Source organism: Xenopus laevis, chromosome 7L, assembly GCF_017654675.1.
Source record: "Xenopus laevis strain J_2021 chromosome 7L, Xenopus_laevis_v10.1, whole genome shotgun sequence".
NCBI classification, from domain to species: Eukaryota; Metazoa; Chordata; class Amphibia; order Anura; family Pipidae; genus Xenopus; species Xenopus laevis.
This window is the reverse complement of record NC_054383.1, coordinates 124,087,677-124,112,892: the sequence shown is the minus strand read 5'-3', so window position 1 is coordinate 124,112,892 and position 25,216 is coordinate 124,087,677. Positions and strand designations below refer to the sequence as shown.

Below are 25,216 nucleotides of genomic sequence, written 5' to 3'. Positions count from 1 at the left end.
AATATATCTTATAGGGGGACTCCTTTTGCCTAGAAGATGTATTAGAGCTCACTCTATTAAAATCACCAGACATCATGTCTCTCTACATGCAGGATTTGTGCAAAAGTCAGTTATTTTGTTAGATTTTGTTTGTACTGGAATCAGTTATTTGAGTGAGCTCTAAAACATCTGCTAGGAATGGAAGCCCCCCTATAAGATATATTGGATCATTCATCTGACACCCAACTGCTGCATAAAGACAGAATGAAGAGAAACAGATGCTGAGAGTGGAATAGTGAAGATAAACTTGATTATTTCAGAAACGATGCAGAATATTTAATTGATTGTATTTAGAAAGTCTCATATTTCAGTGTGATGAAGGGACATGTGGGTACAGTGACCTGTCTGTTGTGGGATATTTTCTTATAGTCAAGGCATTTTATGGAACCATGGAGTTTTTTTTTACTGAAGGAAAGACATTTTAGGTAGAGGAACTACATTAATAAACAGGTTTTTTTATCTCAAAAACCATAAGTACAAAATAATAATATCAATTGGTGATAATAATATTTATTAAGCATGTTTGTATCAATAACAGTTACCCTTTAATACAGGCAGCTGTGACTGCTGCATACAAAAACATTTGGATTCTGATGGGTAGATACAAAAACACTGGCCCTGAGATGTTTGTATAGAATAATAAAGGGAGCTGTGTTGGATACAATAACATAGGGACTGTGAGGGTTGGTTAAATGAGGACAGGCAGCAATGATGATCAGATAAAGTAACACGAGATGTGATTGTTGGATACAATAACAAAGGGATCTATGTTAGATGGTAACAGTAATCAATGGAAACTTTGATGTTAAATACAACAATACAGGGACCCCTGTAAGCTGTATTTATACTGAGAGCTTTACAGTTATATAGAATATTAGAGAGGTTGGGGTGATTTTTTTTTTTATCATTCACAGACAGACACCAGGGAATTTTTTTTAAACAAAATAAATAAACGTGTGGTATTGTTTTGTATGGAATAACAGGGTGAAAAGGTGTGGCTGGGCTGCCAATATAAGATTAGACAGTTTCTTCACCAAATTGACATTGTTTATAAAAGTGTATGATAACATATGAAGAGGATCTGTAAATTCAATTCAAAGAGCTAAATCAGTCTCCTCTACCCGACTAAAATAGTTATTTTCTTTTGTTGCTTTCCTCCTGGATTCCATCTCATGTAAGTACCTTTGTCTATCTTCTTATATGTACTTACCAGGTGCTTCGTTAGCGAAAGGAGCTGCATAAAATAATGTAAGACACACGAGGAGGGTTACTTACTAAAATCCGAATTTATCTAAATTTTTAAATTTAAAAAACAACAACCAAACTCTAATACCCGATTTCACCTTATTTGTTATTAAAAAAAAAACTTGATTTAATCGGTTAATTTCCTGAATCGCTTGATTTTTTTCTGGCTTTTTCCCAAAAAGGCGGATTTTTGCCTGAAAAGGTTGGATTTGCTGGGTAATTCCAGTGCAAACCACAGAAACTTCAAAATAGGATAGGGACCTCTGCCATTGACTTATATACAACCTCGACAGGTCTGAGATGGGAGATTTTCGAATTTAGGCTTTATTCTACATGGGGTTTTAATAAATCCTCAAAAAACTGAGTTTAAAAAACCCCAAAAAAATCGATTTTTGCCTCAAAAAGCCTGACCGGAGTTTAGTAAATAACCCCATGTGTGTGTGACACAGAGGTTGATGTTGCCTCTCTTAGACATCTTTTTCCTCTGACATTATATAAATCTCCAAAAAATTGAGCTAAAAAAAACCCCAAAAAATTTGAGTTTTGCCCCAAAAAGCCTGTCCGGAGTTTAGTAAATAACCCCATGAGTGTATGACGCAGAGGTTGATGTTGCTTCTCCTAGACATCTTTGTCCTCTGACATTATATAAATCAGCATATTAAGCTTAGGACACTTGTGTTATTTGACAGGAAATATGTTAACTACTATACTAACTAAACATTGGTTGAATTATTTTTGCATATTGGGCTCTTTGTCATTTTGAGCCAAATTCTTGTCAATGAGGCACCAGATCATGTGCACTTTTTGGGGTACACTGCAAACTTTTCTACGTACTGCACCATTATTTGTCCTGTTAAAGGAGAACTAAAGCCTAACTAAAGAAGTAACTAAAAATGTTGTACATTGTGTTTTGGGCTTCTGTACCAGCCCATGGCAACCACAGCCCTTTAGCAGTAAAGATTTGTGTCTCCAAAGATGCCCCAGTAGCTCCCCATCTTCTTTTCTGCTGATTCACTGCACATGCTCTGTGCTGCTGTCACTTACTGAGCTTAGGGACCCACTCACAATATACAGTACACATAGAATAGAAATGTCACAATATAAGGCTGATTAGTCATTAATACAGATAATTACTACATGGCAGCACAGAAACCAGTGCAATTAGCATCAGAATTTAACAATCAGCCCTGTAGCATCAGCTTATATTACAGGGGAAGCTCATTTTCTGCTGGATAATTAGTGACGAGCCCTAAGCTTAGCTTCTCAACAGCCAATCAGAGCCCACTGAGCATGTGAGTGTCACAGACACTTTCCAAGATGGTGACCCCCTGTGACAAGTTTGAAGTCCTGGATCATTGCTGCTATTGACAAGCTGAAACTTTAGCCTCGTGCAATAAGTTCACTATGTAAAATATAAAATTTTTAGCCATATTCATTTTTAGGGTTTAGTTCTCCTTTAAGACTTAGTTCCATTTGCAGTAGTATCATAAATGTCTCATGCCTCTTTTGATCTTATTATTTCGGTGTTTGATTTGTAGCCCCTGTCATTCTCTTTTGTTGCCAATTGTATTCTACAGTTAAAGTGGCCGCTGCATTGTCATGAACTGAGACCTGCACTGAATCCTAGTGCTTATTTGTTTAACTCTCCCCCTCTCTTTCTTCTCTATGTTCTATTTCAGACTCAAACGCTGGATGAGCAGGAGTGGGAGCGTGCACAGCAGGCCAATGTGTTGGCCAATGTGGCTCAGGCCTTTGAAGGTGATTTGGATGGCTCTGATGAAGATGACAGAGACACTATCTTTAGCTCAGCGGACCTGCTGTCTCCCAGTGGTCAGACAGATGTACAGACGCTTGCAATCATGTTACAAGAGCAGCTTGAAGCCATTAACAAAGAAATAAAGTAAGGATACTCGCCTTGCATTGCAGCCTGGCCTTGCTCCATGTCTTTCTTTGTTTACACTCTATTCTCCTAACAGGTTAATCCAAGAGGAAAAGGAGACCACAGAGTTGAGGGCTGAGGAAATAGAAAGTCGAGTGACCAGCGGCACTTTGGATGGATCTCTGGGACGTTATCGGTCTGCCACTTCCATCCCCACCTCTGTCACCACATCAACTCTAGCCAGTCCTTCACCACCTAGCAGCGGCCATTCCACCCCACGCATCAACCCACACAGCCCTGCCAGAGAAGGAGACAAATTTGTAAGTTCCTTTCAGTGCAGACTTTACTGAAACCAGGGTTATCATTTGTGGCTTATTGCTGTAGGTAGAACTATCGGTGTCCTAGACAGAGTTTAAAGTATGGCTTACCTTCCCATTGTTCTGTTGTTAGGATGTTGGGGGGGGGCAGGGGGTAATATCACTCCAACTTGCAGTACAGCAGTAAAGAGTGACTGAAGTCAAGCACAAGTCACATGTCTGGGGGCAGCTGGGAAACTGACAATATGTCTAGCCTATAGGGTTGCCACCTTTTCTTATATTTAACTTTTTTCCCTATTAATAACATTGGGATCAGCCATCATTTTTACCGGCCAGGCCAGTAAATTACCAGCCAGGTGGCAACACTACTAGCCTATGGTTGTCACCTGGCCGGTATTTTACCAGCCTGGCCGGTAAAAACGATGGTTGAACCCAATGTTATTAATAGGGAAAAAAGATTAATATATAGGAAGGCCGGTATTTTTTTCACAGAAAAGGTGGCAACCCTAGTCTAGCCCCATGTCTGATTTCAAAATTAAATATAAAAAATCTGTTTGCTCTTTTGAGAAATGGATTTCATTGCAGAATTCTGCTGGAGCAGCATTATTAACAGATGCATTTTGGAAAAAAAATTTTTTCCCATGACAGTATCCCTTTAATGGCAATAAGCAAACAGCTTCAGTAAAAAAAAAAACACTATTCGTTTTTACTGGCTGTGGGGGTGGCGAAGATACCCAGTGGCCTCAATGCAAGTGCATCTCAACAGAGGTTAGAGGGAACCATAGCCAATATTACTTTTGTATTTTCTAGTGCTTTACATCTGCCAATGAGAATCATCAAGTGATCAGATTTGATTGGTCAGGCATTAATCAGGGCCAAAGTTAGAAAAGAAGGGGCTCTGGTAATACAGGTTCACTTCAATTCGGCTATAGGAAGGTCATAGATTGTGCTTATTTTATATATACATACTGTAGATATATATATATTTAGAGAGAGAGAGAGAGAGAGAGAGAGAGAGAGAGAGAGAGAGAGAGAGAGAGAGCAGCAAAAGTTCTCAATTATTCTTTTGCAATTCAATTGGCAATATCTAATTCTTGGATAGTACCGACCAAAGTGGAATTTTACTGTGATAACTGATCCCTTGTTAAGTTGCTTTCTTTTTTAATGTAGCACTACTGCATATATTTGCCCAAAAGCTCTTGCTGTGTCAGAATCAGACCTCAAGATTTGCCCCTCTAGTGTTCATAAGGATGAAATGCATGTAATACATTCTATGTAATGTGCCAGGATTTGCAGCGATTTATTTTCATCCACAAACACAACAAAAAGAACAAGCTATTTCAGTGCATTCACATTTAAAAACAGTATATATTCATGCAGACGCAAAGCTTCACTGGGGCAATGACTGATTTAAATTATGTATAATCTCTGTAAAGCATTCTGGTACATGTTGGCACTATATAAATAAAGAATAATAACAAAAGCAATAGTGAAATTATAGAGGCAGTATTAAGGGGTAGAGATTTGCAAAGCTAAGGCAAGGACAGGGTCAGAGTAGATATGTTAAAGGGATACTGTCATGGGAAAAACATTTTTTTTCAAAATGTATCAGTTAATAGTGCTGCTCCAGCAGAATTCTGCACTGAAATCCATTTCTCAAAAGAGCAAACAGATTTTTTTATATTCAATTTTGAAATCTGAGATGGGGCTAGACATATTGTCAATTTCCCAGCTGCCCCAAGTCATGTGACTTGTGCTCTGATAAACTTCAATCACTCTTTACTGCTGTACTGCAAGTTGGAGTGATATCACCCCCCTCCCTTTTCCCCCCCAGCAGCTAAACAAAAGAACAATGGGAAGGTAACCAGATAACAGCTCCCTAACACAAGATAACAGCTGCCTGGTAGATCTAAGAACAACACTCAATAGTAAAAACCCATGTCTCACTGAGACACATTCAGTTACATTGAGAAGGAAAAACAGCAGCCTGCCAGAAAGCATTTCTCTCCTAAAGTGCAGGCACAAGTCACATGACAAAATGTCTAGCCCCATGTCAGATTTCAAAATTAAATATAAAAAAATCTGTTTGCTCTTTTGAGAAATGGATTTCAGTGCAGAATTCTGCTGGAGTAGCACTATTAACTGATTCATTTTGGAAAAAAACATGTTTTCCGATAACAGGATCCCTTTAAGAAGGCCCCTAAGGTGAGATTAGGCCTACACTCTACAGTAAATAAGCGCAAAAGACTGAAGGATATTTTGCCATGTTTTTCTTTTTGGCAGAATCATGTTCCGAAAGAGGAGAGCCGCGATGAAAAGGCTTCGATGCAGTGTGAGACCTCCGCTCCACTTACTCCACGGGCTGTGAGGTTGGAAAGGATGACACAGGCTCTATCTCTCCAAGCCAGCTCACTGGAGGATGGAAGAGATCAACGGGTCAGGTATAGGAAAGCCAAACGCACGTTTTTGTCATGGATACATGATAAAACGTGATATTTTAAAGTTCATTTTAGCTGAATTGTGTGCGGTATTTTATAGCATGCGTTTTTTTGTGCGATATTTTAAGGCATATGATATTGTCACACGTTATTAGTGCAATCTATAGCACCTAAGACTTTCGGGATGCCACTGGCAGAGTAGAAGTCTCGTTTTACAGTATTCTAGTCATTTCTTTCCCTGAGAAACTTAATAGAATGCAGTGCCTTCTGGATCTGCCCAAGTTATCATGAAAATGTGTTAGTGGCTGTAGCTAAGTCTCCAGTTCCTCATAAAGGTCTTTAATTGCTGCCATAGAGCATCTCACTACATCTTCCTCCATTAATCCATCTGATGTTGTTTAGTAACGACTACTCCTGGGAGGTGTTCAATTTCACAGTAATTATCGCACTATTTTATGCTTTTATCGCTTAAAAGATGTTAGTGAACAATGCGTTAGGATTAATTCTAATTTATAAAAAAATATCGCAATGCGATTAAAATACCGCTGTGCAGAAATGTAAAATTAACGCTCTCGATATGTCTATTAACGCATGTGAAAATACTTTGATGAATCATTCCTTAAATAATGCGTCTTAAACAACGCACAAAACTCACAGAAATGGTACTATGAATAATGCTTAATAAAAAAAATACCATTATAAAACACAGCTTCCAGATGTACTCTGCATACCTCCCAACATTTTGGAAGTAAAAAGAGGGACAAAAAATTTTTTTCCGCACGTAGCGCAGCAATTTGTTGACCACACCCCTTTCTGTGGCCACACCTCCTAATTACCATGTTTGTTTTACAAAATTTGGCAGGTTATGAAAGTTTGAAAATATTTCTCCTTATCTAAACTGTGTTTTTGTGTCTCAAAATTGTTACAAAGTATCTTATTTGCACCTGTTAGCTGTTCTGGGCTCTCTGCTAAAAGCCAACTAAGTGAGAAACTTTGTTTCTTTTTCTGGCTGTTCAGTGCAGAGAAAAGAGGGACTTTCCAGTACAAATGAGGGACTGCGGGTTGAGCTGTCAAAAGAGGGACTGTCCCTCCGAAAAAGGGACATTTGGGAGGTATGACTCTGTCTTTCCCAAAAGGCGACTGCAAGATCAAATGACGCCAAAGAAGTTACACTGCCCACAGCGAAAACGAATTTCCGGTTTAGAAGGCTGGCAAGGAGGAGATGTCGAGTAACGCACCTCGGATCTTGCAGCCGCCTTTTGAGAAAGACAGAGTACATCTGGAAGCTGTGTTTTATAATGGTATTTTTCTCAATAAGCATTAATCATAGTACCATTTCTGAGAGATGGATCTGCAGGTGGAAAAGGGTAGAGTGGATATTGAACTTAGTGAAATTAGTGTTACTGGTCTTTTAAGGAATATCGACCTTTTGTGAATCGGCCCCAGAGAGCTTCTAGAGCTGTTTACTCAGGTATGGTGAAGCAATCTGCAGAATAAATATAGTGTTATACAGGTCCGGACTTAGAACTAAAATAGGCCCTGGCATTTCAGGTACACAGAGGCCCAAGTGACTTTCTTTGGCACCTTATAGCAGCAGCAGAACCCACAGATTGCCAGTCCGGGCCTGGTGTTATAGTTGTGGCTAATCTGTTGGCAATAAAAAGCTTTGGGAGCTTTCCTTCTCCTTTGAGTCTAACTTATCTTCTCCACGTACCAACATGCCATAATTAGTCATTATCTCTGACAATAAAGCAGCTTGGTGCATTGCCTAGCTATAAGGCTGTGGTCATTGATGCCAAATTCTGGTGCTAGTACATAGAAGACCTATGTTTGTATGCATTTGTGCACTGCAGCAAGCACATTTTCCTGTTTCTCTCAGCTTGGCAGCAGATGGTCTGGGAGGGACAAACAGTACCAGCCAAGACTCCCTACACAAGGCTGCTAAAAAGAAGAGCATCAAGTCCTCCATTGGACGTCTGTTTGGCAAAAAGGAAAAAGGACGAATGGGACAGATGGGCCGCGAATCCTCTTCCGCTGGTGAGCACACATACAACTGAGCACAGAAAATTCTTGAGTATATCAGGATTTTACATCATGACTTGCAGATTGCCTCATTGCTTGTCTTGTATTCTTCATATGCAAATTAATATCACCACCTCATTGGTGGTATTCACCATAGTTTAGGGACTGCTGGTTGGTTGTTCCTTCCTTAACTGTTGCTGTTAAACTGATGTCTATGGAAAATACATCATAGAATTAAGCAGCTCCCATTCATATGCTTAAAAATAAGTGAATATAAAATTGATGAGGGTGCTATTCTAAGTTTTTTTGCAATGTACATTCATTATTCTTTTTTTTAATTCCATGATATTAAAGGATACATGTACTGTTCACATAAATTAATTTTGTTACAACAGTGTCACCTGTTGGTCATTTTCTGGTCAGTCTGACCACCAAGTAGTCAATGAGGTTGTCAGGAGAAAGAAAGAGGCTGCTCTGATGTTTTTCTGGTTAGGAAATATTTGAGAAAGGTTTCTAATTTTTTTTTTCCTAACCAGTAGAGCATTAGAGCAGTCTCTTTTTTTCTCCCGGCAACTTTCTTGACTACTTGGTGGTCAGACTGGTTGGAAAATGACCAGCAGGTGGCGCTGTTGTAACAAAATGTATTGATGTTAACAGTACATAAAACCCTTTAATATCTTAGAATAGCATCCTCATCAATTTTACATTCACTTATATTTAAGGTTTACTTATCCTTTAAAGGAAAAATATACAGAGAAGGGACATTCTGCACATAATATCAACTCCTTCCATATATTTTACTAATTCATTGAAACTAAAAGGACGATAAACTCCTGCTCTAAGCAGGTTGTGTTTTTCCTTCGGGAAACTGAATTAAATTCTTTTCCTTGCTTCCCGTCAGCTGGAACCCCCTCAGAGGAGACCTCTCCAGCCGACCCTATGGGTCTGTCCAAGTTGGGTGGACCTGTGGATAAAGATCGCAGGAACAAGAAGAAGTAAGTGCAATTTGCTGTGTACAAATAACAGAAATGTTTGAATCATTCTGTATGGGGAAATAGTGGAAGGGAAACTTAAAAGGTAATTGAGCATCTTTGTAAGAGAAGAAAACTCATATTGGATTGCAGCACAGTCTACACGCTTTTCTGTGCTTTAAAGGAAAACTATACCCCTCAAACAATGTAGGTCTCTATAAAGATATATTTCCATAAACAGCTCATATGTAAAACCCTGCTTCATGTAAATAAACCATTTTTATAACAATATACTTTTTTTAGTAGTATGTGCCATTGAGTAATCATAAATAGAAAATTGCCATTTTAAAAAATAAGGGCCGTCCCCTGGGATCGTAAGATTCACGGTGCACCCAAACAAACCAAAACAACTATACATGTTAGGTCACATGAGCCAATTAACAGATAGAGTTCTGTATTTTGCTTCCATACTTCTTCCTGTTACAGAAAGGGTAGGACTCCACGAACGATTTTGTCGCAGCGCGCAGCGTCTGCATCCGACAGTCCTGTCGCGTCGGATCAATGCTGCGACACCATGCGACAATTCTATCTCTTACCTTATTTTTGTCGCATGCAACAATTCGCATGCGTTTTGTCGCAGCGCGTCGGATCGCGACAAAATCGCTCGTGGAGGCCTACCATTAGAGTTGTAGTATTTCTGGTCAGGTGATCTCTGAGGCAGCACACAGACCATCATGAAATTGGGGTTCAAGGCAAGAGATGTAAAAGGTCAATATTTACTCATGTTGCAGCACACATTTTCCCTTTTCACTGGGTTTGATTGGCATCACTTTCAGCACATGGCATCAACAATGACCTTAAAGGAAAACTATAACCCCACAATTAATTAAGAGTTTATATCAAATTCAGTGGCATATTAAAGAATCTTACCAAACTGGAATATATGTTTAAGTAAATATTGCCTTTTTACATCTCTTGCCTTCAGCCACCATTTTGTGAAGGTCTGTGTGCTGCCTCAGAGATCACCTGACCAGAAATACTGCAGCTCTAACTGTAAGGGCAGAGACACATGCTCAGATTCGGGGAAATTAGTCACCCGGCAACAAATCTCCTCTTCTTCGGGGCGACTAATTTCCCCGAACTGCTTCCCCTGCCTTCCCGCCGGCTAGAATCTAAATCTTCGGCTGGATGTGATTTGGAGCGCTTCGTTTTCCAAAGTCACTCGAAGTTGCCTCACTAGGGGAAAACTAAGCGCTCCGAGTGCCATCCCGCCGGCAATTTACATTCTAACTGGCGGGAAGGCAGTTTGGGGACATTAGTCACCCCGAAGAAGAGGAGATTTGTCGCCGGGTGACTAATTACCCATAATCTGAGCGTGTGTCTCTGCCCTAACAGGAAGAAGTGTGGAAGCAAAAGACAGAACTTTGTCTGTTAATTGGCTCATATGACCTAACATGTTTGGTCTGTTTGTGTGCACCGTGAATCACACAATCCCATGGGGCTGCCATTATTTTTTAAAAAATAGCAATTTTCTATTTTGATTACATACTGCTAAAAAGTACATTATTATGAAAATGGTTTATTTGCATGAAGCAGTGTTTTACAAATGAGCTGTTTTTTGCCATATATTTTATAGAAACTTACAGTATTTGGGGGTATAGTTGTCTTTTAACGCCCAATTGACTTGGTGCACATCAGTTGCAGCTATTGACTCAAGCCCCTAAGGCAGCGGCCTCCAACCTTTTTTTGCCCAGGGACCGGTGTCAATGACATTTTTTTTTGCACGGACCGGGGGAGGGGTCGTGGTCAGCGGCAATCGCGCGTTCAATTCAGGTGCGGCGGCATTAGTTGCGGGCTAGGCTCGGCGGCCCAGTTCAGGACTGTCCCGGGCAGCAGCCCAGTGGTTGTGGACCCCGGCCCTAAGGGACCATTGGTTTGGCAGTGAGGTCCAGGCTGATGGTGATTACAGAGTTGCTTTTCATGTAATTTTTCATGTACCAGCCTGCATCTGGGACAGAGGTATAAAGTGCTTCACTACATGTGGTCCAAGCAACAAGCACCCCATTTGTCCTAGACTGACCAGTATGGAAACCGTTAATTTCAAATGACACTTCTCCTGTGAATATCAAACAGGTCTTGTGTTTTCTAAAAAAGACGCATCGTGCCTGAAATATATGCTTCAGTGCACAGGTGTGAATTGCAGCAGTGAGTCACAACAGCACTAGTCATTCCATCTTTTCTTCCCTTTTTCATAACTTGTTGTGAGAAAGCCAAGTGCCAGAAGAGCTTAATTGATCGTCAGTTCTGCAGCTGAACAACACCGAGCCTCTTCGGCTATCATAATACATGTTTATCTAGAGAACGCTACATCAAGTATAACTTGTACTTTACGGTTGTTGACTCTTTAAGATACGGGTATGGGATCCGTTATCCATAAACCTCCGAATTACGGAAGGTCATCTCCCATAGACTCCATTTTATCCAAATAATCCAAATTTTTTAAATGATTTCCTTTTTCTCTGTACCAATGAAACTGACTTGTACTTGATCCCAACTAAGATATAATTAATCCTTATTGGAAGCAAAACCAGCCTATTGGATTTATTTAATGTTTACAGGTTTTTCGACCAGACCTTCCGTATATTACGGAAAGATCCATTATCCAGAAAGCCCCAGGTCCCAAGCATTCTGAATAACCGGTCCCATACCTTTTGCCACTCTGATGATGCCTGTAATTAATAATAAAGGACACAGTTATGGTGCCACAGTATTCTTTCAAGCTTATGGGAACCATCATGGGAACCATCGTTACAAGTTAATCTTTTTCAGTCACTAGAGCTCAGCCACTTGTATTGCTACTGGCAACTGGCACCGTGAAGTGATAAGTGCAAGGCACTAATTTTGGAATTTAGGAAGGTTCTAAAATCAGGTGGTTTGACCCCTGCCCCCGATGCAGTGTCGGACTGGCCCAGCGGGAGACCAGGAAAACTCCCAGGTGTCAGTAGACCTCTTGTTCCATTTGGTCTATTTCATGGTCATTGCCTATTTCTTTATGGGAACAAAGAGGCATAATAACGAAAGAATAGAGAATAGTATGTAGAGAAAAGAGACTAGGAGAATAAAGAGGTTGAGTGAGGAGAGGGTGTATAATAGTTTGGAAAGTGGGCCCTCAGTTTAAGGTTTTCTGGTGGGCCCCAGGCATCCCAGTTGACACTGCCCTGATGGTGTTTCTTATGTTTGTCTTACAGGCATGAACTGCTAGAAGAAGCCTGCCGGCAGGGACTCCCTTTTGCTGCCTGGGATGGTCCCACTGTGGTTTCATGGCTGGAGGTGAGAAGTCATGTTTTCTTGAGTTAGTCCTTTCTTACTTCAGTACTATTAAAAGTCACTAAGCTTGTTCTTTGCCATCTTCTCTCTCAGCTGTGGGTAGGAATGCCAGCCTGGTATGTAGCAGCTTGCCGTGCTAATGTGAAAAGTGGAGCTATTATGGCCAACCTTTCTGACACAGAAATCCAGCGGGAGATTGGCATCAGCAACCCCCTCCATCGACTGAAACTGCGCCTTGCTATCCAGGAGATGGTGTCACTCACAAGTCCTTCTGCACCAGCCACCTCACGTACGGTGAGCACTCACAACTCTTCTGCATCACATGTAGGAAAGAAGCAGCTAATGGCATGTTATACCATGCTTTGTCTATTCCACGGCGACTTTCAGCTGTTGTTGCTGTAATATCCTTGGCAACAGTCATTGGCCACAGATTGTCAGGTCCAGTTCAGTATTGTTTACTGGCCGGTGTTATTTGTGTTTTGTGCTTTATCTTGATCCTTATTCTATCATGTTTTCTGTCCAGTCGACAGGTAATGTGTGGATGACCCATGAAGAGATGGAGACCCTGGCAGCAACCACTAAACCAGTACGTAGATGACTTTTCATGGTTTTTTTAATGGAATAATGTCAATTGGTGTGAAGTATAAGTTGCTAATGTGGAGACGCTTTGAAGTTTGCAATTAAAAAGTGGATACGCAAGTATGTTACAATAAAAGCCAAACTGTGGCTCTGCAGACAGAACATTTTGAAGTATGAAGGAATAACTGGTACGGGTATGGGATCCATTATCCAGAAAGAAAGAAATTACAGAAAGGCCATCTCTCATAGACTCCGTATTATCCAAATTTTTAAAAATTCTCTGAAATAATAAAACAGTAGCTTGTACTTGTTCCCAACCAGGCCCGGACTGACCATGTGCCCATACGGGCAATTGCCCGAGGGGCCGCTCTGTTTCTTACTTAGTGGGCCGCTCTGTCTGCAAGTCCCCTTCCCTGCCCTTTTCCCTGACTGTGTGGAGCAGTAAAACAGACCTCTCTGCAGCCGCGCTGTCTCCTGTTGTATTTCTCCTAATAATCCGCTCTCTGCTGGCAAGTCTGCAGGCTGCAGACAGCAGACATGATCAGTGGATTGCAGAGTGAGCATCAATTAGAAACGGTCTGCTGTTTGCAGCCTGCCAGCAGAGAGCTGATTATTAGGAGAAGTACAGGAGACAGCATGGCTGAGAAAGGTCTGTTTCACCTCCCTTTTTTAGCATTTGTTTTGTTCAGGGAGTAGTGCTGCTCTGTGTTCTGCCCAGGGGGAAAGTTACTATTAATGGGCATCTGGGATTCAAATAACTTTTTTTTTAGCATTTGTTTTGTTCAGGGAGTAGTGCTGCTCTGTGTTCTGCCCAGGGGGAAAGTAGCTGGTGTGTGTATAGCTAAAGTCCAGATAACAAGGGAAATTATGTTTATTGATACCTGTGTGTCGGTATTCAGTAGAATTTGGGGATCACGTTTTTCCCATCTTGTAGCAAAAACAAATATCTTGGATATGTACATGAAGCCCTCCTGGCTTCTGCATAGACCCTAATTAAAGACCCTATAATCTAATTGATCCCTGGTAAAAAAAAAGTGTAAGTGAAACATGGGGGGGGTATTTGTTATGTTTAAATGTATTTAAACATTCTAACATAGTGTTGGGCCAGACCAAAGCCCATGAGAACCAGACTGGACATAGGTATATAAATGATTGTTTAGTGTCGGGTAGTGATTGCAAAAGGGGGTGTCGTGCAACTGACCAGGCGCCAAAGAAAAGGTAGATTTTCTGCAGATTGGGGCAGACCAAGTGCTTCAGTTAGGGATATTACAGATTTACCGGCAGCTACATTGCCAGTAAATTTGTATTACCGGCCTTGGCGGGTGTTTTACCGACTAGGCCGGTAAAATACCGGCCAGGTGGCAACCATAAATCTGGATGGGGTAGCACTCACAATAAACCCACACCAGGCCAGTAAACAAAAAGTAGACTTTACTACAACAAACCTTATGTGTTCTGTGCTACGATACTCATAATCATAGCTTACAATTAAATGCCTTTAGAGCAAAATGTGTAACTTTGACTCATTGATAAATACATTTCTGAAAATCCCATAGGAAAGTGTAGAAGAGTAGAAAGTGGGTGAGTTGTTTTTTCACTAGCATATTATAAGTAGCAATGTACCCCATACTGTAATGGTAAACTATTGAATCCTTATCAATATGGCAAATCAACAAAATGGTTAATAAGGACACATTAGATTTGTGTGGTGCCAGTAAAAAATATGTTACTGTACTATAATGTAATAATAATAGTTTGTTAATAACTGTAATATTTTACATTAAGTACCGTTAAGCGAGAAAGGCAGCTCTTTATGCACATAATTGTTGCAGTTTTACCCCAATATATGTGTGAATGAGTACCAAACCATTGTGTGTTTACATGTGGGCTGCATTTTTTTTGCCCGGGCTGCTTTTTACTCCCAGTCCGGCCCTGTTCCCAACTAAGATATAATTAATTTTTTTTGGAAGCAAAACCAGTCTATTTGTTATCTAATATTTACATGATTTTCTAGTAGACTTAAGATATGAATATTCAAATTACGGAAATATCCGTTATCCAGAAACCCTCAGGTCTCAAGCATTCTGGATAACAGGTCCCATACCTGTATATCAATTAATTGGTTGGTGTTACTTGTCCTTTAAGTACCTTTATTTTCTTTCCTGGGATTTCTCAATGTGTCTTGAATTAGTTTTCCTTTGCTTGTCCTGCTTCTGTTCCTGTAATTTTCTGCTCATGCTACTAACCGCTCATCTCTGAACCTTTCTTCTTTATCCTTCTTAATTTAACCACTGCCAGGAGACTAAGGAAATCAGCTGGGAACAGGTAGGCTTATCACCAGGGGCACCTTTAAATTATTAGGACAACCGCCATGAGAAAATAGTTTAGGTGGTGTATTGTTTAGGTTGGTGTATTGGTTGGTGTTATTTGGCTCAACCTCTGACCAGTGTGCCAGTCAGTTTAATGGGTCAATCAGGTGTTTCTTCTTGGGGCATAAGTCTGGCTATTTCATTTCACTTTTTAAAATCACCTTAAAGGGATACTGTCATGGGAAAATTTTTCTTTTCAAAATGAATCAGTTATTAGTGCTGCTCCAGCAGCGTTCTGCACTGAAATCCATTTCTCAAAAGAGCAAACAGATTGTTTTATATTCAATTTTGAAATCTGACATGGGGCTAGACATATTGTCAATTTCCCAGCTGCCCCAAGTCGTGTGACTTGTGCTCTGATTAACTTCAATCACTCTTTACTGCTGTACTGCAAGTTGGAGTGATATCACCCCCTCCCTCCCCCCCCAGCAGCCAAACAAAAGAACAATGGGAAGGTAGCAGCTCCCTGTAAAGCAATAATTCCAGCAGCACTCCGATATGTGAATCAATGATTATTTATTCATGCCATTAGCAGAGCGACGTTTCGGGCTATTCCAGCCCTTTATCAAGCCAGATAACAGCTCCCTAACACAAGATAACAGCTGCCTGGTAGATCTAAGAACAACACTCAATAGTAAAAACCCATGTCCCACTGAGACACATTCAGTTACATTGAGAAGGAAAAACAGCAGCCTGCCAGAAAGCATTTCTCTCCTAAAGTGCAGGCACAAGTCACATGACCAGGGGCAGCTGGGAAATTGACAAAATGTCTAGCCCCATGTCAGATTTCAAAATTGAATTAAAAAAAATCTGTTTGCTCTTTTGAGAAATGGATTTCAGTGCAGAATTCTGCTGTAGTAGCACTATTAACTGATGTGTTTTAAAAAAAAAAAAACATGTTTTCCAATGACAGTATCCCTTTATGCACCCCCCCCCCCCCTTTAATATGTGACTTCAGCAGAAATGATTAGGTAGAGATAAACATAAGCATTTTATATCTTATTGGATAGATCTTTTCATGATGGGAAAATATTTTGGTTCCCTGGGCTTCACAATGTGGATGTAGGAAATGTATCTCTACTAATGCGTTTTTGTGCCCTTTCTTTATCAGATTCTAGCCTATGGTGACATGAACCATGAATGGGTGGGCAACGACTGGCTGCCAAGTTTGGGTTTGCCCCAGTACCGCAGCTACTTCATGGAATCTTTGGTTGATGCGAGAATGTTGGATCACTTAAACAAGAAGGAACTGCGAGGACAGCTCAAAATGGTGGACAGTTTTCACAGGTATGAAAATAGCATGATCCCACTGTAACGCTAATCTGACTAGGCAGGCCAAAAAAGGGGTTACTGTCCAGCTAGTTGTGGGAGCAACTCAAAACACTTCAGGGTAGGGTCTATACTACATGGAAGATTTCCCAGGTGGAGCAGTTTAACTACAACTCTCATGCTACTTTGCTACACCAAATAGAAATAATGGGCGCCAGGAGATTCTTGTGATAAACCAAACAAATAACTGTTTATTTGTACAAGACAAATGAGCCCAGGGTTTACTTACAGAGGTACAAGGCATACATAGTGCCACAAAGTAGGCTGAAACAGTTTACAGCACACAGCAGAGACAGTGACTCCCATCAGGCAAGGTAGTCAGGTAGTACATCCATTTTCTTCTGCAGAGTGGTCCGGCTCCCACCCTGTGGAGTGGTCAGGGAGAATGCCTTTCTAATCCTGACACCCTATCCACTGTGACCCCTTCACTCTAGGCAATTCAAAAGCCTTGGGAAGCTACTCCCTACCACAATCCTCGATGGAGCTCCAACTGCTCTTACTATCTGTCCTCTCTACTTTAATCTCCTAGAGAGTCTACAGAACTAACCCTGTTTATCTAACCTCATTCACGGGGTTCCCTGCTCCCTGACTTAGACACTAGAGGACCCGGTCCCTCTAGGCACATGGCTTTCTGGGCCTTGCTGTACCCAGGCTCCCCTACGCACACCCAGCGGATCAGCATCCAGCAGCCAAAGAGGAAGATCCACCTCTTCTCACTCACTATACCAGAGTGTGACAGGATGTGGTCACAGCTCCTCCTGGCCCATAGTATTGGATATGAAAGTACTTAAACTAGATACGTGAGCTTTTCCCAGTAACTAGGGAAAAAGAAGTTAGGGACTTAAAGCCATAGAGGCATTGTTAACTCTATGGGTCCCTACACCACCATCCAGTTGTTTGGTGTGGTTTTGTCTTTTGTTTTGGGCAGTTGGTTCATTTATTCTGTTCATAGTCTTCATTCTGTGTGTGTTTTTCATTTCAGAGTTAGCCTCCACTATGGTATAATGTGCCTAAAGAGACTGAACTACGACAGGAAGGAGCTGGAGAGGAGGAGAGAGGAGAGTCAGAACCAATTGAAAGGTAAGTGTTGGGACAGTCAATTGACTTCTACAGACAGTAAAGCCAATCAGCCGTATAGACCCACCTTTATTTTGGCTGCTTTGCTTCTGTTGGGTATGAACATACACAGTTCCCCTTCAATATATCTATCTATCTATCCATCCATCTATATATATATCAGTCTATTTATTTATCTATCAGTCTATCTATCATGTGTCTATCGATCAGTCTATTTATCTATCATTCATCTATCTATTATCTGTCTGTCTATCTATCTATCTCTGTCATCCAAGAGTTTTTACTAGTGATAGGCGAATCTGTCCTGCTTTGCTTCGCCGAAAAATTTGCAAAACTCTGTAAAAATTCACGAAACAGCAAAAAATTCGCGAAACGCATTGCGAAAACGCAATAATTTTGACACGCGGAAATTTTGATACAAGCGACTATTTATTTATGTGCAACACTTTTGTCCAAATGCATTAAAGTCAATGGGCGAAAAATGTTGACGCTCGACAATTTTAACTCACAACAGTTTTTTTCCACAGCAACTTTTTGCCGCCGATTCACGAATACATTTGCGGCTGGTGAAACGCAGAAATTCACCGAAAATCCATGCCTGCCGAATAAATTCACCACTAGTCTTTACTAATTTGGTGTACCGGCTACTCGCTAATTTTTAGTCTCTGGTCTGGGAATTTATTTGTATTGAATACATTGGGGTATTTATTTTAAAATCACTTTTGTGGATATCTATCGTAATAAGTCAAATCAACTGGACTTGCTGCATTTTCTTTTCTTTTTTCTTGAAGTTTCGCTAATCATCCGACTGGCTTTCTCAATTCTGAATGAACTGTACAAAAATGTTTGTGGTTATATACACTAGCATCTTAATCCAATAAGCATAATCTGTTTAGTGAAACCAGCACGGGGTCAGAGAGCTCATGGAGTTAAGATATTAATTGTATTAGCATGATTGGAGGTGTTATTAAACTGTCCAGGTAGAGCTGCTAAAACTGCATTGTATGTGGCAGACAATAGATGTCACCCTCCCACGCCTCGCCTCTGTTCGAACTTGGGTTTTCACATATATGGTTGGATAAATAGTGAAACGTCTTCAAGGAAAATAAAATCCAGCAAGTCCAGTTGATTTGACTTATTACAATAGATTTACCATGTGACCTGGAAGAATTAGAACTTTCACAGACTCATACGTGGATGTAACAGCTTTTAGAGGTGTCATAAAAAAGCAGTGAAATGAAGAACATAAGTTACATTGTGCTTCATAAGATAATCACATGCGCAATATCACGCTTATATACTCTGCTTCTTATTTCCCCTGTGCAGATGTCATGGTTTGGTCCAACGAGCGAGTCATGTGTTGGGTGCAAGCCATTGGACTGAAGGAATATGCCAATAACCTACAGGAAAGCGGTGTACACGGATCGCTCATAGCATTGGACGATACGTTTGATTTTAATGACCTGGCGTTGTTACTACAGATCCCAACACAAAACACACAGGTCAGCTGGGAAGGGTTGACTGTAAAATACTTAGTTAAAGCAATGTCTGAGTTTTTGTTTATGGGTTTTTATTCATCTATTAGTGGTAAGCCTAAAGCAACCGGACTTGTTGTGTAACCTTGAAAATGGCAGCCAAAATACCATTGCTCTGTGCAATTCTATTTCTATTGTTACTTTTTACTATTTCTCTTTCTATTCAGACCCTCTCCCATTCAAACCACTACCTGGTTGCTAACGTAAGCGGAACCCCAGCAATCAGTTGCTGTAATTCCAAATATCCTAGCTGCTGAACAAAAAAAGTGAAATAATTAAACCAAAATGACGGCACTGTCTATAGATCACTCTAAAAGTTAATTTCAAGGTCAACTCCCTTCAATGTTCTAATGTTCTTTGTTGTTTGGTTTCTAGGCTCGACAAGTGCTGGAAAAGGAGTTCAGCAGTTTAATTTCTATGGGGACAGAACGGAGGTTGGACGAGGTAAGCACAATAGAAACAGGGAGAGATCAGGTTCATTTTTTTTTCAACTCTTTTTACAATGCCTACAAATATGAACAGAGTTTGTTTCTTCATATACATTGTTATTGAAGGCAGACAATTATGTTGGGAGGTTTTTGGATCATGTTTGCTAGGTCAGCACATTGAGTTGTGCTATAACTACTGAAGAGTCACAGGTCTATTTAAATTGGCTAAAGGCCGTTGTTTTCTAACTGCCAGCCTGTTTCATCTCATTGTCTCTAATGATGTCTCTTTATAGGACAGTGCCAAGACTTTCAGTCGCTCTCCTTCCTGGAGGAAGATGTTCCGCGAGAAAGACCTGCGAGGAGTCAGTCCTGATTCAGCGGAAATGCTGCCGCCAAACTTCCGCACAGCAGCTGTCTCCTCCATTGCCTCACCTGGCGTACAGCTCCGCAAGATGCAGTCTGAAGGTAGGAAACAGCCTGGAGACTCTCCAAGCATGAAAACTGGCACAGAATGTGCGTAACATCATAGTTTGCATGTAAGCCTTACTATTTTTGAACAAGCCATGTTCACGATAAAAGGCCCCTGTCCTGTAAGTCCTGAAGTCAGGGTTACGCTGCACATATGTTGCTTTGTCATTAGAGTTCAGAGAAACATATGGCAGGTCACATGGTACTGAATCAATGCACTCACTACCCTCTTATGCTCATGGGAGCGATAGAAAAGTACTGGCACTTTTTACCCTTATCCACCATCTAATTGAAATTGAAAGATGAAACCAGGGGTGTAACTACAGAGAATTCAAAAACTTGGAGACGGACTCCACCGGATGAGATGACAACCACGTGGAAACCAACGTATTAAAAATGTAAATACGTTATTGAACATCGCTCTAAAATCACAAGCGGGCAGGGGATATGCGCTCAGCAGACCCTGTGGCTGCAGGGGGGACCCAGGAGGTATAGGGGCCGATGAGGCCATAATTCATATGATATTTCAATAAAACAAGTCATCCAATAGACATTTTGGGTGCCTGAAAATTTTTTTTCTGTGGGGCCTGTAATACCTAGTTACGCCACTGGAAAAACATTTCTTTATGGATGTGGTTCTTCTTTATGCATACGGTTGAGGCTAAAAAAATTATATGTGCCCTTCACATTCAACATTTTGCTCAAATAATTTCAACTTCTACCTGATTAAGATGAACATTAAAAAAAGACTCTCTAAATCAGTCTTCAACTGGCCCAGGGATTAAAGGGATCCTGTCATCGGAAAACATGTTTTTTTCAAAATGAATCAGTTAATAGTGCTACTCCAGCAGAATTCTGCACTGAAATCCATTTCTCAAAAGAGCAAACAGATTTTTTTTATATTTAAATTTTGAAATCTGACATGGGGCTAGACATTTTGACAATTTCCCAGCTGCCCCTGGTCATGTGACTTGTGCCTGCACTTTAGGAGAGAAATGCTTTCTGGCAGGCTGCTGTTTTTCCTTCTCAATGTAACTGAATGTGTCTCAGTGGGACATGGGTTTTTACTATTGAGTGTTGTTCTTAGATCTACCAGGCAGCTGTTATCTTGTGTTCGGGAGCTGCTATCTGGTTATCTTCACATTGTTCTTTTGTTTGGCTCCTGGGGGGGAAAGGGAGGGGGTGATATCACTCCAACTTGCAGTACAGCAGTAAAGAGTGACTGAAGTTTATCAGAGTACCAGTCACATGACTTGGGGCAGCTGGGAAATTGACAATATGTCTAGCCCCTTGTCAGATTTCAAAATTTAATATAAAAAAATCTGTTTACTCTTTTGAGAAATGGATTTCAGTGCAGAATTCTGCTGGAGCAGCACTATTAACTGATTCATTTTGAAAAAAAAATTTTTCCCATGACAGTATCCCTTTAAGAGTGTTATGAGTGTTTCATTTATAAATGAAGTGTAAACCCTTCTTCTGCGTATAGCAATCCTGCTATATAATCACGATATTGTGTGACAATATTCACTGAACAATGATATTGAAAAAAATCTCATGTTCTGCCATTTTAGGGAGTACTTCCACCAGCCCACGTGCAGACAATATCTCAGTCAGAACCTATTCCTGTTAATGCTGTGCTGACACGGTAAGTACGGGATGGTAATAAAGTGTGATGGGGGGGGGGGCCAAAACAGTTGACTCTGAGTTGTGACTTTAAGAGGCATTAGCAGATATTGTGTTCTCTATAACAGGGTATCTGGCATTTCATTGGCTCTTTATTTTTCCCCAAACACTTCAGGTATCGTCATTGGGGCAATAAGGTCACTGAGGGCACTTTTTGTCATATGATCACTACGTCAGAGGAGCTCGACCAATAAGATTTTCTTTTTTTTCCCCTCAACAATGACACTATTTGTGGATGCTGCTGGCTGTTATGTTGTAGGGATGCTGGAGGAATGAGAAAGTTGGGTATAACCATGTACATTTCTGCAAATAGGCCCTACAGCTTAAGGCTCCTTCTACATGAACCCTGGATGCTACTTGTTCTAGATAAGGAACAGGCTGAGCACAAATGGAACATCCATCTACTCTTCATTGCTTACCTTCTTCAGGACTGTCACAACAAGAGACGACACTTTGTAGACCCTTTCAGCATGGGAGGATTTAAAGGCCAAAACCATGAGTTTCATGTGTTCAACAACTTTTATGTTTCTTTAATCTGCTTGGGTTGCTTTTGAGCTATACAGAGGGCAGCCACTCTACGGCCTCAAAGATTTTTCACTGAAGATAACGTACAAAGCCGTGTTGCAGCGGATGTGACGTTGGAGTCGATTTAAGATAATGGAGATGCACTGTTCCATATCATCTTGAGTGAATAAACCTGGTTGAGTTGGGACTTTCACTTGGTAACATCATCTGTTTAAGCCGTTCTTCAGATGACTGGGCTGTCCAAATGAGTGATGCACAACATTCTGTTTAGCCAAGTCCCTTGTCAATGAATACTATGCTTTGAAAGCTTCTTATAGCCTCAATGCCATAATGGGGTGGCAGGGGTATAATGTTACCACCAAATACTGTTATTTATTATTATTTATTCTTTATATTCAGTTCACTGCCAGTCTAAGCAGCAAGGCACAAGGCAAAAAGCAATGAGCGCACAGCCAATGAAAACATTGTGGTTAAGGAGGTACTTGTGAAGCAGATTGATGGAAAAACTCATCAGAACCAAGCAGGGTTATAGCGTCCCGCAATCGGGCTTTTGGTCAGATGTTTTATAGTTTCTTGTTTACAGATGAAAAAAAGGGGGTCAGTTACACGGAGTGTTACGTCTTGTATGATAGCTTGTAAGTGCTCAATGTCTGCAATGGTGAGAATTCGTTGTGTAAAGCTAGCACTCGTTCTCTGTGCCATTCTCTATAGAGGGTCCATATAGTCCAAACTGCATTTACTCTGGAGGCCTGCAGCTACGAGAATCTGAGCAAAAAAATGCCCCAAATGAGTAGTGTATGCAGTACCTCTGCTGGGTCACTTTGGAAGAGCATAAATGCCTTAAATTCAGTAATTTTTTTTCTCTTTTTATCTGTAGGGCCCTCTAGGATGCAAAATAGTAATTAAAATAGTCTGCTTCTGTACCCAGCTGGGTAAAATGTGGACTCAGTCTCTGTTTACATGTGTTCTTTACATCAGAATAATAGCACCCTCCCATTGTACTTCTCTATGTTGAGAGCTGAGACTTTTACAGCTATAATCTCCAGTCCTAGAGGCATGTCTGGTTTTATAGCCAGGCAAATTGGGCATTGTCATTGGCCAGACTTAAGTTCAAACATACTTCTTCATGTTTCTGAAATATTTATGTAATGGATGTCCAAAGGCAGTTTGGCAGCAGCTATTGAACTCAAACTGCCAGCATCCCACTGACAGGCTTCTGGGCATTTTATTTAAATATCTGTAGGGTTGGCATCCATATTTCGGGTTCACAACTCTTCTTCTTTAGCTGTGCCCTTGACTGACAGCACTGATGTTCTTGAATATTAAGCTTCAGTTTTAGTTTTGAGTTTCCAATCTGTATAATTTGTGTGCCATGGCCGTGCCAAAACGTGTGGAAGATTCACGTGCTTGTCTTTGCTGTAAGAGTCATTTATCAAGAATTTTAAAGGGTTGGTGTTATGGGATTAGAGGGCATTGTAGAACACAACTGTGACTAACAAAGAAGAAACTCACAAGATCAAAATTTAGCATTAGACACTTTTTGTTTTGCAACCTTATGGTTATCCTTGAAATAGCTTCTTGAAGTCTATAGTATAAAGAAGAGTATTAGGAGGCTGGTACATAACTGTATACTCAAGTACATGAACAAACTGAGAGTTGACTAGAAGATATATATATAATATTGCTAGGAAGTGCCTTGCTGACCTGTGAAATGTACTGGGGAACCCTCAATCTGTGTGTTTCCAAGCTTGTTGCACCTTCCGGCTGGTTATTGCAATAAATTCTCGGCTCACCAAATATCATCCCTTTATCAAGTGTGCTTGGCTGAAATGTGCAATGCAAAGCTGTTGTTCCTGACTTAGCCCGGGTGGAAACTGACTCAACACAATCCATGTAAGGACGCCACATATGGACAGATTGTGGCTGCTTTTTGGCCTCTTTTGACCTATTGGCTGGGTTATAGGGCCAATACAACTGCTTCCCCAATCGCAAGGACTGGATAAGACCATAGATGTACTGAATTGATTCTGATTGAAACTATATCCAGCAATATGGTTCTGTAGGCCATTGGTTTGTAGGTAGATGAGGTGCTGTTACATCATTGGTGATGCCCTAGGAAGGTTTACCATAATTGGTATTGCCACCTGTAGCCCTTCTATTCAATAGATGAATAGATGGATTTTCCTTGCAGACTGCAGTTCTCACAAGGGTAGTGTCTCAACGCTTTTGCTTTCCAGGCTGCATCTACAATAGAAAGACACATGGGACAAAAGAGTCTCCCATCTTGTTTAAACTTGTGTTGCTGCTTTTATTTCAGCAGTCTTTGAAGCATGTGGTCTTTGCAGACCCAAATATTAGAAAGTCTTTCCCTCTCACTATGGGAGGAAGAGGAAAGTCGCATTATCCCCATGCCCTGCTTGTGCCCCCACCCCATGCCAGCACTTCATATGAGCTGCCGACTCCTCCATTGGCATCAGTTGGCAAAGCAAATGAATGCCCGCTCAGCATCCTATTTGATCAGCTCAGATGCAAAGCCATACAAATGTATTTATTTTAATTTAAATGTGGATATACATGCTTTGTACATGTTGTTGTATGGGTTTCTTGTACATGGAATGTTAATATTAAATAGTTTTTTTTTATATCAGATGATGATGATACAGAGTTTAGCAACAACCCATTTAATTTGCACTAAATTTCATGTAAAGCTGCCCAGTCATGCCTGGGGTTGGCAGTAGCCTGTAGGTGAGAAAATAGACACTCCAGTATAGTCCTTCAGCCATGGGCTGTGCATTCCCTACAGGGTGTCACAAGAGCTAATATTCTGCGTTCATCATTGGATGGAATTCATATAAGCAGTGATGTTGATTCCTTAGCCCTTCCTTTGCTATGGAATTAAAAGGTCCCTGCTTCTGTCTGGGAGTTGTAATACAGGTATGGCATCCTTTATCCAGAAATACGTTATCCAGAAAGCTCAGAATGTCC

General features: G+C 40.7%; 1 protein-coding gene across 5 annotated transcripts in view; it reads left to right on the top strand.

Annotated features, from left to right (window-relative positions):
- LOC108695916 (liprin-alpha-3) overlaps positions 1–24,873 on the top strand; it is a 115,231-nt gene extending 90,358 nt beyond the window's left edge. For 2 of the 5 annotated variants that reach the window (XM_041569656.1, XM_041569659.1), the window contains 16 exons: positions 2,964–3,184; positions 3,261–3,483; positions 5,764–5,921; positions 7,798–7,955; positions 8,842–8,935; positions 12,160–12,241; positions 12,332–12,532; positions 12,762–12,824; positions 15,116–15,142; positions 16,298–16,473; positions 17,498–17,595; positions 18,919–19,094; positions 19,503–19,571; positions 19,849–20,020; positions 21,595–21,668; positions 21,822–24,873. In XM_041569656.1, the coding sequence (XP_041425590.1) occupies positions 2,964–3,184; positions 3,261–3,483; positions 5,764–5,921; positions 7,798–7,955; positions 8,842–8,935; positions 12,160–12,241; positions 12,332–12,532; positions 12,762–12,824; positions 15,116–15,142; positions 16,298–16,473; positions 17,498–17,595; positions 18,919–19,094; positions 19,503–19,571; positions 19,849–20,020; positions 21,595–21,653 (1,977 nt within the window). In that variant the 3' untranslated portion in view covers positions 21,654–21,668; positions 21,822–24,873. The remainder of the gene's footprint in view (positions 1–2,963; positions 3,185–3,260; positions 3,484–5,763; positions 5,922–7,797; positions 7,956–8,841; positions 8,936–12,159; positions 12,242–12,331; positions 12,533–12,761; positions 12,825–15,115; positions 15,143–16,297; positions 16,474–17,497; positions 17,596–18,918; positions 19,095–19,502; positions 19,572–19,848; positions 20,021–21,594; positions 21,669–21,821) is intronic. The other 3 variants (XM_041569660.1, XM_041569658.1, XM_041569657.1) reach the window with 2 other exon arrangements.
- The last annotated feature ends 343 nt before the right edge of the window (positions 24,874–25,216 follow it).